Source organism: Mugil cephalus, chromosome 21, assembly GCF_022458985.1.
Source record: "Mugil cephalus isolate CIBA_MC_2020 chromosome 21, CIBA_Mcephalus_1.1, whole genome shotgun sequence".
NCBI lineage: Eukaryota > Metazoa > Chordata > Actinopteri > Mugiliformes > Mugilidae > Mugil > Mugil cephalus.
This window is the reverse complement of record NC_061790.1, coordinates 5937492-5949635: the sequence shown is the minus strand read 5'-3', so window position 1 is coordinate 5949635 and position 12144 is coordinate 5937492. Positions and strand designations below refer to the sequence as shown.

At 42.8% G+C, this 12144-nt stretch overlaps 1 protein-coding gene and 1 long non-coding RNA gene across 3 annotated transcripts in view; one reads left to right on the top strand and one right to left on the bottom strand.

Moving 5' to 3' along the window:
• The first annotated feature begins 536 nt into the window (after positions 1-536).
• Positions 537-12144, top strand: part of LOC124998639 — a 63894-nt gene continuing 52286 nt past the window's right edge. The window contains exons 1-2 of the long non-coding RNA XR_007111084.1: positions 537-674; positions 3238-3275. This is a non-coding gene — a long non-coding RNA (uncharacterized LOC124998639). The remainder of the gene's footprint in view (positions 675-3237; positions 3276-12144) is intronic.
• Positions 4771-12144, bottom strand: part of tmem121ab (transmembrane protein 121Ab) — a 41166-nt gene continuing 33792 nt past the window's right edge. The window contains exons 2-3 of one of the 2 annotated variants that reach the window (XM_047573070.1): positions 7606-7661; positions 4771-7454 (exon numbers count right to left, since the gene is read on the bottom strand). In XM_047573070.1, the coding sequence (XP_047429026.1) occupies positions 5871-6815 (945 nt within the window). In that variant the 5' untranslated portion in view covers positions 6816-7454; positions 7606-7661 and the 3' untranslated portion in view covers positions 4771-5870. Of the gene's footprint in view, positions 7662-12144 lie in introns of both variants that reach the window. The other variant, XM_047573069.1, reaches the window with a different exon arrangement.

Below are 12144 nucleotides of genomic sequence, written 5' to 3'. Positions count from 1 at the left end.
CACAGGCAAGCAAACGGTGAATGCAAATCTGACTTATTCTCCATGTAAAGATGGGAGGCTGTACAAAAGGTGTTTTGCAGCCTTTGAGCTATATCAGCATTCATTTAGAGCTGTGTTTCTGGCCACTTGGCAAATGTCAAGCAGTCCAATATTCACTCCCCCTTTAACTTTGTTTTGGTTTCCGTCAAGTCCCAAGGGAAATATCTGCCTCTTTAGCAGCTCATTCCAGTGTGTTCAGCAACTACAAGGAAACTGTTGCAGTACGTTTTTTGTTTGTTTGTTGCTAGTAAAAGAATCAGCTATGGATTGTGCTTATTCAACGTGAAGGGGAATTGCTCCCTAAAAAAAAAACGACTATGGATATTTCTCAATCTTATGTTGACAGAATGTGATATCTAGATGTCTTTAATAATACAATTCGAAATCAAATGCACTTTTAGGTATGCTTATATTCGTATTTAATTTTGTCTGCTACAAACATGAACCCCCCTCCCCCTTTTTTTCGGATTGGTTTCTTCCGTTTTGAAAGCACCAGCTGCGGAACTACCTGTTTGTTTAGTTATTATTTATTTATTTTATGGTTATTTTAGCACTAAAATTGTTGTGTACACGTCAGCTCTTTAAAAAGCCCGAAAACTCAGGACACTGACCCAAGAAAAGTCAAGAGTTTAATGGTAAGTAAATGCGTTGACAAATATTTCTTTATGTAAACAGTGTTAGCTAGCTAGCTAACCTGCCATTAGCTTTCACAAGAAAGTCTCTTTACTTCAGTGTTTCTGTTAAGAGTAACAGATAAGACTTTTTTTATTCTAATTATAGGCGAATAGACAATAAAAAATACAACAAATATATATAAAAGTAAAAATGTAGCATGAAGGAAGTTGAATGTCAGTCTAACCTCCTTTAAACAAACACATGATTCATGTTAATTCTTTGAAGGTTTTATTGTTCAGTGAGATCTTGATTCAGCCTTTTTGGTAATATTTGAACCTTACTCAATACAGATATGTAAGAAAATGCCATGTGGTTTTATGGGAAATTACCCAGTGTCACTATTCCTTGAAGACAGCCACACAGATGTTTCCAATTACTTGCACTAATTAATCCTCTGGGTGAAGTGACACTAGCCAGAATCCTGCGCTTTTTAATGCTGTGTAAACGCATGAATACGTGAAGCAGTGCAAGTGAAAGCTGTCAGTACGTTAGTCAGTAAACCAGTTTGAGTCTTGACACGTGAATCTATTAATTGTTGTGGCGAGATGCGAATGTGCACGTCTTATTTCTGAATGCGGGAGAAATGAAATACATTTCGTCTCGCTAAGTTTTAGCATCATCCTGCAGGACTGTCTGCCTGCCGTCTTGGGGACAGTAAATGCACTGCAGCTGTATGATGGAGCCAGAAAGCGATTTCCATATAGATTACTGTGCACAGTGGGCTGTGCAGTTGAAGGGTTGTGTAGCCACAGAAGTGATTACGGCGTGAGAACACAGACATTTACTAACAAGTGTGAAACACAGAGCGCAACCAGTGAAGGAACCGAGTGAACAAACTCCTGCAAGTCAGCAGATATGAAGGTAGTCAAGAGAATCTGTGACACTGGATAGGCCGCCTTCATCTCATTGTTCCTGATTTAAATTAGGCTGAGGCTAAGTGCTTCAGGAAGTCATAGATACGCCGTAAATCAAAAGTGGAGTGAGGGAAAAAGGCGCTTTTACCAACTTATACATATGGAGAGAGCACGATTACATTCCTGATGTGCAGCGCTGGTGATTTATGGATGAGTCTCTCGCTCAGAGGGTCTTGGAAAGGTGATCTGTCGTGGAGGCAGCCACAGGTAATTTATTCCATTCCCAAGTTTGCCATTTACTTTTTCTCCCCTCAGCCACTTGCGCTGACAAGATTTATTCAAACAATAGTGTTATTAGGCTGTAAGCCTGAGAATGAGGGGTTCAGATTCTAGCAAAGGTTTGGTGTAAATGACAAGTTTCTAACCGGTACCAAGGTCTAGTTGTATAGCTCATATCCTTTCATTTAACTGAAATGACTTGCTTCTCAATTCCCATTCTTTGAAAAAAACAAACAAACAAAAAAAACATTTCGCTAAGTCTACTGTCTATAAGTCAGCATAAGAGAGATTTAATAATGTGCGCTGCAGCAGAGAGCCAGCGAGGCCATCATCTGCCAACACTGGCACCAAATTATCTGTCACCTCACAAAACAACATCTTCGAGTCTGTTAAAATAAAACATAAAAAAATAAAAATAAACACGCCGTGTCCTCTCAGCGTTTAGAGTTATAGTCTATTTACATATAACGCGGCATTTTGCGGCGCGTGAGGTGTGTAATTTAATCTACTTGTTTATGTGTCACACCGAGATTAACTGCTGTCCCTGCTAACAGGGATGCTCTAAATATAGAGACCCCGCTGGATGTGACAGTAAAGTGTGTACAGTGACAAAATATTGAAGTATTATTTATTGGGGTAGAGTTATTTGTGTTCCTGCGGGTGACAGGTGATTGACAGTAAACAGTTTAATGCGACGTGCGCATGTATGTGAAGACAGATTAACTGGGACTAAATGCACCCTTGTGCCCCGCAGCGTTTTGTGTAATGACGTGACTGTTACTGCATTTACTAGGACCCCAGCATTTCACTAATAAATGGAATAATAACCGAACCAAAATGAAAATGAATAGGCCACCTCAATCAGAAGAGACTGATCTGATCTGAAGGGATTGTGTAGGATTGTAAAGGGGTGGTGTAAAATGTATTGATTATTCATTCAGTAGGAAAATATCAGCTGCTGATAACCATCTAAATGCTTCATTACTTGCTAATTTTATTTAGTGCCCTTGTAAAAAGTTCTAATCTCTGATCAGGATGAATTCGGTCCAGTCAAATCTATGTTGTCCATGTAGTTGTATGCAGCATGTTGCAAACAAAAAACATAACATGTCCTCGATAACTCTCATGTCGCAGCTTGGACTTACTCTGTGAGATGGAGAAAAGTTCAGTTAAGTTGAGCTTTGATGCAAAACGTGTCAAATCAGTGTGTACTCCTGTGGTTTGTGCTTCTCACTGGAAATAATTGCATTGCCCTTCACAGAGCTGCATTTACACTCGTGATGCGAAAGCCTTTTTTTTTTCTCTTGTGTGTAAGTGTGTCTGTCCTGGGGTTTGGTTATGTCCTGTTTTATTGTCTGACTCTTTTTGTTTTACTCTGATCTCTTTACAGCGATATCGTCATGCGCCCAGATCCCAGCAATTACCCTGGTGAGTTAATGTCATTAGCACTGATGGGAATCATGATCAAAACAATGACATTAAGGTCCAAGTCTTAATGAACCTGCTTTATCAGGAAATCTGCAAGAGGTCAGTGTGTTGTGCTCTGCCACTCTCAACTGCTGGCTTTCCAGTAATGTCAGTGGAATCTTATTATTTTAACCATTTTTTGGATATTCCTATAGCAGTCGAGTTATGAAGATGGTGGAGACTAGGAAATATGCTGCAATGTCGTACTGTACTAAGTCTGTCAAAGTTAGCTTTAGACTTAATGACTGAGAATTCCTGCAAGACGTGAACTGAGCTGAAAACGGACCACCAGAATGAACTGGATGTACTCCTTGCCTCCAAAATATTTAATACTCCACCAGCAAGAACAATCGATATGTTTCTACAGAGGAGATTCTAGGAGAAGACACTGGCACTTTGTAAAGGATCAATCTGATCTCTGCTCTCTTAAGTTAAACGATTGGCTGTTTGATTAGCTTCCAGCGACACCGTAGATGGCATGGGAAAAGAAGTCGTGTGTATTTTTAGTGTCTTGCTTGCACACTGTGAGGCTGGATTTCTGTGTATTTTGGATATTTTGCAAGGAACTATATTACTTAGGGAGCAAGCAAATAAAGTCCAGCTTGCAGCAGTTTGCAAACCCAGCACAATTTCACCTGTGTATGAATAAATGCAGTATATACATAAGGTGAAATTCACTTTGGCATTCAGCAGTGCCAACCAACTTAGAAATGCTTTCCAGCTACTGTAGTTTTATAAGCTTTTGACTGTTTGGTCTGTTACTACTTTACAAATGGCAACAGCTCTGCAAACTCATGCATGAAATTAGTATGATGCAAAAAAAAAAAAAATGTCATGTCTCTGGAACAGCTGACAGTCATTGTTAATTGAGTGGGGCCATGCAGCGTGTCTCTTGGAGCTGCTGTCAGCAGCTAACCTCAGTTAACCTGCTGGCGATACGGCGACGCTCCTCATGTGGCCGACCTCTCCACACCTCCCTCCACAACACTCCGCTCCGGTCTGTTAATATAGTGCTCAACGAAAACAGGAAGGCAATTCATTGGCTGAAAAAGTTCTGTTTGATAACTGTTACCTTGTCAGTGCAGCGAGCATTGCTTTTAACAGAGGAGAAAACCGAGTGGGAAGGTGATAATGAGAACTGAGGAGAAAAAAAGGAAAAAAAAAGAAGGGAAACTGAGGAAAGCTTCATACATTTTTATCACATTTTAAAGATAAATTCATTGCTTGCTTTTTCCGAACGTGGTAGCCTCCGGGATAGAAAATGAATGCTCCTGGATTCCAGGAGAAAGGTTGCTCCAGCTAAATATTTATGTCCTGTGTGGGTTCTTTCATACACAATCTCAAGCTTTGCAGTAATGTTGCTCATATCTATTGTAGCTGTACAACAGGAGCTTCATATAGTCCCTGATTTAAAGAAAAACAATGCTGGGTGGAAAAAGAAACCATGTGTTCATTATTACGCTTTCATTTATACTTTTATTAAAACATCATTGGCCTCCAACATGTAAAGAATGTACATAATAATATTAATTATAATAATAATAATTAACAGAACTTTTCTTTTCTATGTTATTGTATTTATGTATTTTGTGATGCGCCTTCAGGACTCTAAACTCTGCATTCTTTCAAGGCTTGAGCTAGTTTTAGAGGAATGTACAGTACAAGAAACAAAAAGCACGTCCCCTCCCCTCCTCCTCATCTTGTTTTGTGTCTGACATCGCTGCATACATCTCATTCGCAGTTCATCAACCACTCGCATCTGTTCCGAAACAACATGAAATAATCGAAACCTCCTGTGGCGAATACTCAAGAATTCAGCATACGTTATAGATGCGTGTGTGTGTCTGTGTGTGTGTGGACACACACAATGAAACACACACTTGGACGCCTGCAGTGGATGGTATAGTGCTGTGCGCCGGTGCTTTAATCAGACCTTTGGTCGTAAAGCTGTGCACTGACCGAGGCAGCAGCTTCCACACAGCTCCTTCCTCAGCAGAACCAGACACAGACGCCACCAACCTTGTTCTAGTACAACACGGCGCTGACGGCCCCTCATGACTGACCCGCGTCCCTCTCCGCTCCTCCTCTCCATCAGCGCTTCACGCTGAGTGGTGCGTCCTTTGGTGCTGGAATTCAAAGGAAATGCCACAGATGCGCTGTCAAAAAAGTGACCTTTAAAAAATACAAGAATATTTGCTGAGTGGGAACCAGCTGTCCATTTTACACAACATAATGTCAGCGGGCTGCGCAGTGTGGAGATTGTCTCTTAATAAAGTTTGAACTTTTAAAACTTCTGAAACAATTAAAAACACAATAGCACAATAAAAACTTTCCTTTTGACTTTTAAAGTTTGCACGCTGCACTCAGAGTCTAGTGTGGGTTTACAGTGTGTTCTGACAGGCAGGTAATGCTAAAAATCTCTTATGGTTTCACAGCAGTTCACGTGGGCTTGACAAGAGCAGAATATCATCCTGTCATGCAGCTGATTTCTCTATTTGCTATCCTTCTGTCTTGGAGCTTTCAAACAGTTTCTAGCGTCGAGTCCGGCGCTGACGGTCATGTGTCGATGACGTCCTGCGCTGGCGAAGGTTCGTGTGGCAAACTGGTAGCGTTGGGCAGCGGCTGCGTGTGGCTGACCGAGTTCTGCTGCAGCTCGAGCGCCATGGCGTTCTGCGGGTGGGGAAACTCCTTCACCTGTCTGCGGTACTCCAGGAAGGTGGACGCCTTGGTGGCGATGGCCACCACGTTCTTGCCAACGAAGATGGTCGAAACGCGACTGTCCTGAAACAACACCATGTTCACACCACGTATGAGGATCGTGACGACATTTATGGTGACCAGGCTTAGGACTGGGTACAGCATCATCTTCTGGGGCGACATGTGTTCCCCTTGCATGCTGATTTCACTTAGCGACACACAAGGCAGGATAAGCAGCAGGATGTAGCAGTAGAAGAACATCAGGCCCTCGGCCCAAATGGGCAGGCCTGTCCGCTGGGGCTCCCACAGGTTGGCTTGGATATCCAACAGGTCCAGCAGGTCCAGAGCCACCCAGAACAGACGACTCCTCATGTCCTCCTTCTTCCGGAAAGTTCTCACATACTCCATACTATCCAGAGCCACTAGAACCAAGTACAGACCTGGCACACACACAGATAATAGTAACGTCAAAGCTTTACGTGCCACCGTCTCCAGACTCTTTCTGTCGGCCTTGCAATTCTGGAAAACAAAGTAGAGTTTAATCTCCAGTACAAAGATGTACAGAAACCAAAGGATCATGGCGTATCCTCGCCGGGCGGTGCGCACCTCAGCCCCGACCCACACTGCCACGTACCGCAGCACTATGAGGAAGCATACATCCCCCACCAGCACTATGATACACACACCGATCTTTCTGGGGCCCTGGTTCTGCTCCACCAGGTAGGCGTCCATGAAGGCCATGCTGGTCATAATGACGATGGTGGTCAGGCACACGTGGCGTTTGTCTGGAGGCGGCAACACCATGGTGAGGGCACCTGTTGGCTCTCACTCCACAGTCTGTCAAAAGTAAAAACTAAGGTAGTCCAGGATGTAAAGTGTACTACGTACACTGAAAACCTTACTTATTGGGTTTAGGTGCTCTGATAGACTTTCCGTGCACGGGACGAACTCTCTAGCTACAGCATGTCTAATACTGAAATAATACTACAAGTCACTGCACTAATAGTCCGTAGAGGTGGACGATTATTGCAATGTAGAAGCAAAGCCCTGTGGGGGGGTCAGCGGGGAGATGCTGGCTGCTGATTACTCTCAGACCATGTGAAAACAGGAACATCACATCGTTACTCAGCGCACTTCCATTGATCCAGCTCTGCCCCTGAGCAGCAGCTACACCGAGGGCTTTACAGCTGACACACCATGACTGATTGTAATCCACACGCAGTCAAATGGAGGGAGAGCAGGCTTGGTCTAATGAACCTGTGCCGGTAGGGTCGGACACGGCGCCGCGCTGTACGAATGTTTATGGAGGTGCTTGTGTTTGTATGAGACAGTGTGGGAAGCGGTGGATAGATGCACGTGTGCGCTGCGGTTCAGCATGTGCGAGGAATCCCTCTTCGGATACTCCTGTAGATGGTGGTGCAGTGTGTGTGGCTCCGTGCAGTCCTGCAGTGTGTGTGAAGGGAAATGGAGGAAAGAGAGGAGAGGAGTCAGCAGTGGCCAGAGGCCTCCAGCCGCCATAAATCACAGAGACAGCAGGTCAACGGCCCGTGAGGCCTCGCGTCTGACGCCAGCTTCCCCGGGGGGAGGCTCTTACACTGGGCTGAAGATCCATCGTCCCCCCCCTCCTTTTGCCACGTGCCTCTCCACAGCCTAGAGACGGGAGAAATAAAGAGGAGAAGAGGGGGGAGGGCAGAGGAGAAGGAGAAAGAAACCTGTCAGCACTCCTCGGCCATATAACACAGTTTCATTGCCAACGGCCCTCCACATATGAGGAGCCAAGTAATGTGTCAGCTTGGCTCAAATATACCCAGTTTCACTATTGATGGGACAAAGCATATTGCACATGTTCAGCCGCTTCAGGATGTTATTATATACTCTCTATTATCTTTGATGTGTCACGTGGCCCGTGGATATGTGCCTTAATATGCTCCCATAGCAATGTTAATACATTCAGCATATTTGGAGCCGTAATACCCTGTAACTTAATTCTGCAAGTTAAATTAATAGAGGATTTATTGCAAAAACTTGTGGAAACCAATTTTAAAAGCTCATCTAGTAACTAACTGCTCTGAACCTCTTTTTCTTTTTTTTTATGCATTACTTGGCACCGCATTTGCTTCTCAGGCGGGGGCAAATGGGATGAACGATGGCAAAGAGTTCATTTCCTGCACGTAGTTTGAATCAGTCTGGTGCAGTTTCCAAAACTAAAACAAAAGAAATCCTGATTGCAGTATGTATGCTGCAGGATTTTTACTGGGGGATTAAAAGGCATTTTCATGCTAAATTCTCTTTTGGTGCCTCTGCAGCACCTAAAACAAAACTGCATTTCATCTGCATGCGTCTGCTTTATTTATGCTCAGCGTCTACCGTTTGTCAAGCTAGCACAGAGAATCATAACCTTGTCTATATGTCATTTCACCCCTGCTTCAAGCTTCATTTAGAGCCTCCAGCAACACTATATTTTAGCTGGAAGATGTCTCAAGGTGCTTCTGTTTTCACCTGTTTAGTATCTGAGCTGATGTGTGTGTCGGAGCGTGTGTCAGGTTGGGTTCGGTGAGGATATGGGGGGCATCTGTGAAAAAACAAAATTGTGCAGATGCCAAGCTGTTAACTAACCAGCAGGAGCCCACCTTGTGCACTGGCCTCATCTATAAATAACACAGCATGTCTAAATATTAGCACGGAGAGAAAACAAGGCTGAATAAAAGAAAGCGAAATGTGTTAATTGAGCAGAAGCGTCTCCCTCAGTTCGCGCTTGTTGAGCCTCCCATTCAGCAGAAACCAGAATTTATCTGTCCCTCTGTTCTTTTCTGTCTGCTCCTCTTCCCGTCAGTGGATCCTCCGGGCAGAACACGTATAAATCACATTAGTATTTCTGTCAGATGAGGTCCGTTTCAAATCAAAATGTGGCCCTATCACTCAGAAAGCACTGGCAGTGGTCCTAAAAGTTGTTTAAATAAACAGACTCACAAAACTTCTGTAATATAGACATCCCAAAAATATTCATTCTAGAAGAAGTGCAATTAGGGTAATTTTAGCAAATGCGCTGACCCAGATACAAACCTAATATAATATGTAATATTCTCTTTCTAATTCTGTGCATAGCAAGCTGTTGGGTGCCCCACAGTCTACTCTGATACTTATCAACATATCTCAACATGATAAAAAATCTGACAAGTTAACGAGACAAGCTGACTGCTCTCTGAGGCTTTGCTTTGGTGCAGCGGTGTTGTGAGCCATCAGCTAATGTCTTAATGTGCTTAAAGTGTGCACAATGACAACATGCTGACGCTAAGCAGAAACATTTAGTGTGTTCACCGTCTCGGTTTAGCATGTGCTTCAAAGTGAAGATCTCATCCTTGTTGTGTCGCTAAGATGAGATCAGCCTGGGTTTATATGTTGTACAAAATCTTATTGCAATCCATTCGTCTCTGTTTCCTTAGGAGGTTATGGTCGTTTAATATCTGCCAGAAGCTGCTAAGGACCTTGAACAAACTACGGTCCATCATGAACAATGTCCCTCTATATGACACCATGGTCAGACAGAGAAGCTCAAAAATTTTCACACTGAATCCATTATCTAAAGTTTAGTCTCCCAATGGTTTGATTATTACATTAAACTGTAACATTAAGATATTTCCTATTTTTCTGTAATTACTGACTAACAATGGTTGTAGTTGTTGTGGGTGTTAAAAAAAAAAGAAAGGGCCATTTTTAGGACCCTGGAGAACTCCTACTTTGGGACACAAGAACGGTCTTTAGTGACCTGAATGTGTGGTGACTGGTCCAGACATAAGTATAAGGATCTGTCAACAAGGAACATTAACATTTTAAGTCCATTCACCTCAGGTTGAAGAGCTAACAGGTCGGGTGGTTCACAGCAAGAAGGTCCTGGGTTCAAATCAGACCACTTGAGCGGAGTGGAGACCACTTGTGTGGAGTTTGCATGTTCTCCCTGTGTCTGTGTGGGTTCTGAGATAAACTGGAGACCTGCCCAAGTCGTACCCCAATGGCAGCTGTAATAGGCTCCAGCCCCCTGCGACCCTCCAAAGGACAGGTGTTCACAGAAAATGAATGAATGAATGAAGTATGTAAAAATTAGCTGTGTAATTAGCTCAATCTTATTAGATCTCAAACCTTAACAAGGCTTTATAGATCCTCAATTCAAATCTTGTGTGTTCTTGAGTGTTACACATAACTTGTGTCACTGTACCAACCCCCAACCAGCAATAGAGAAAAAGGAACTTTAAGTGTTTGTTACTGAGTGGGTAGTTGTCCCCAGACCTTTCAGTTATTCCACCACTGACCTGTTAATTAAATGTCTCACTAGAGAGTGCTACCAAAGGCGGTTAAAACATCAACAGAGCAAGAAATGTGTAGGAGCCAAAGACTGCAACGTGTAGACCGGGCCAAGGAATGTAATGTGTAGGTTTGTGTCTAAAATAAGTCAGCATATTTTTTTTATTTTATTTATTTTTTTTTGTGGTGGTGCACGTACATCTGCACTTATAGTCAGGCACGCGTACAAGCCCTTCATACTAGATACCAGATAGTGGCAAGGGAGCCACTATAAAATGTCACAACCTTAAATGTGTTTCTAACAAAATCAGAAGAAGGTCAAAGCTTAATTTCGTGCCCTCTCAATTTTCTGAATATTTTAGCACAACAATCGAAAAAAAAGCTTTTAGTGCTATTGATTGGTTTTATTGTAAAAATCCGATCCTGACGTGACATTACAAATCGCTCCACCTCCATGATTACTTTGAGCAATTTCAGAGACTTCAATTTCCCTCCCATTTTGACTAACCCTGCTCCTCTTGATATGAGCGATTTAAGTATGTGATAAATAAACATGAGTTTGTTTGCAGAGCCTCAGTGTGAAATCACTAAAGCAAAAATGGGCTTTTGAGCCTTTTGAATGAGATCCAGAGATTGAGGAGAAGTTATTTTTCATCAGGGGAAAAAAACATCCTTGGAACAACACAAACTGTACTACAAACACCCGCTAAGAATAAACAAAAAAGTTTAATGGAATAATTTCGGTGAATACACAGTGCACTGTCATTGGGGTGTACCCGTGTGTGGAGATGAAGACAAATAACACGTTATCTAATATCTCAAATCATGGAAAGCCCAGTTTAAGGACATGGCGCCACAGTCTCATTTGTAATCCGAGCATGAATTTGAATGTTTAAAACCCATTATGTAGAACAGGGCCTAAGTAAGAGATTAAATTCATAAGATGGTGATTAATTGACTGATTAGCAGAATGCTGCGGATCATTAACATGCTATGAGGGAGACTGCACCCACATATACAGTACATCACATCATCATTTAAATGCCATTAATTATCAAAAAAAAGACGCGGAGATTGTTTCCCTAATGAGCGGATTACAGCCGCCGCGAAGATATGAGAGGCTAAATTGGATGGTTTGAACCGCCGAGGAATCATGACTTCAGCTGTGAAGCATGGATCCGGAGATGTCATCAGCGTGACACGTAACAGGAAGCTGATGAACTTTGACGATTATTAGGTGATTTTTAATCTTATCTGTCACCTACTGTAGAAAAGTGGCGTTGTCTGAGAAATGACTGATTATGCATGTATATATATATATATATATTGTACTTAGCAGAAGATTAGCTCGGCGACGTTAAAGCAGAATCTGGTGAAACTTGTCCATTGATATGGGATGTGACAGCTGTGACAACAATCATTTCTCATCTCTGCTCGACTTCTTCTCCTGTAAGAGCAGGGAGCCCGCGTGTATAGCTCTGTGGATGTCTCGGCTCTCCTTACCAGGCTTCAATTACTGCGTATTAATTATGGTGGACTATAAATAGGCAACATGGAGGGCTGTGAAGTGGCAGGACAGCATTACTTCGCAGAGGGAGGCTGTTATTGTGTCTGTGGTCCAGGCCATTATCTATCTAAACAGCCACGGCTCCCTTGTCAGGCAGTTATTTTAACAGCTAGCCTCTCCGACCGGCCTCGGGCTTCTACACGGATCTCAACACGGACATGGGTCGGGCCAGCCGGCGGCATTAGTGCATTTATTCCTTTTTTTATGGATTGTTATTTAAATGCTGTCGTTTCTAGATGCTACTTCTGAGCATCCATGAGCATTAAA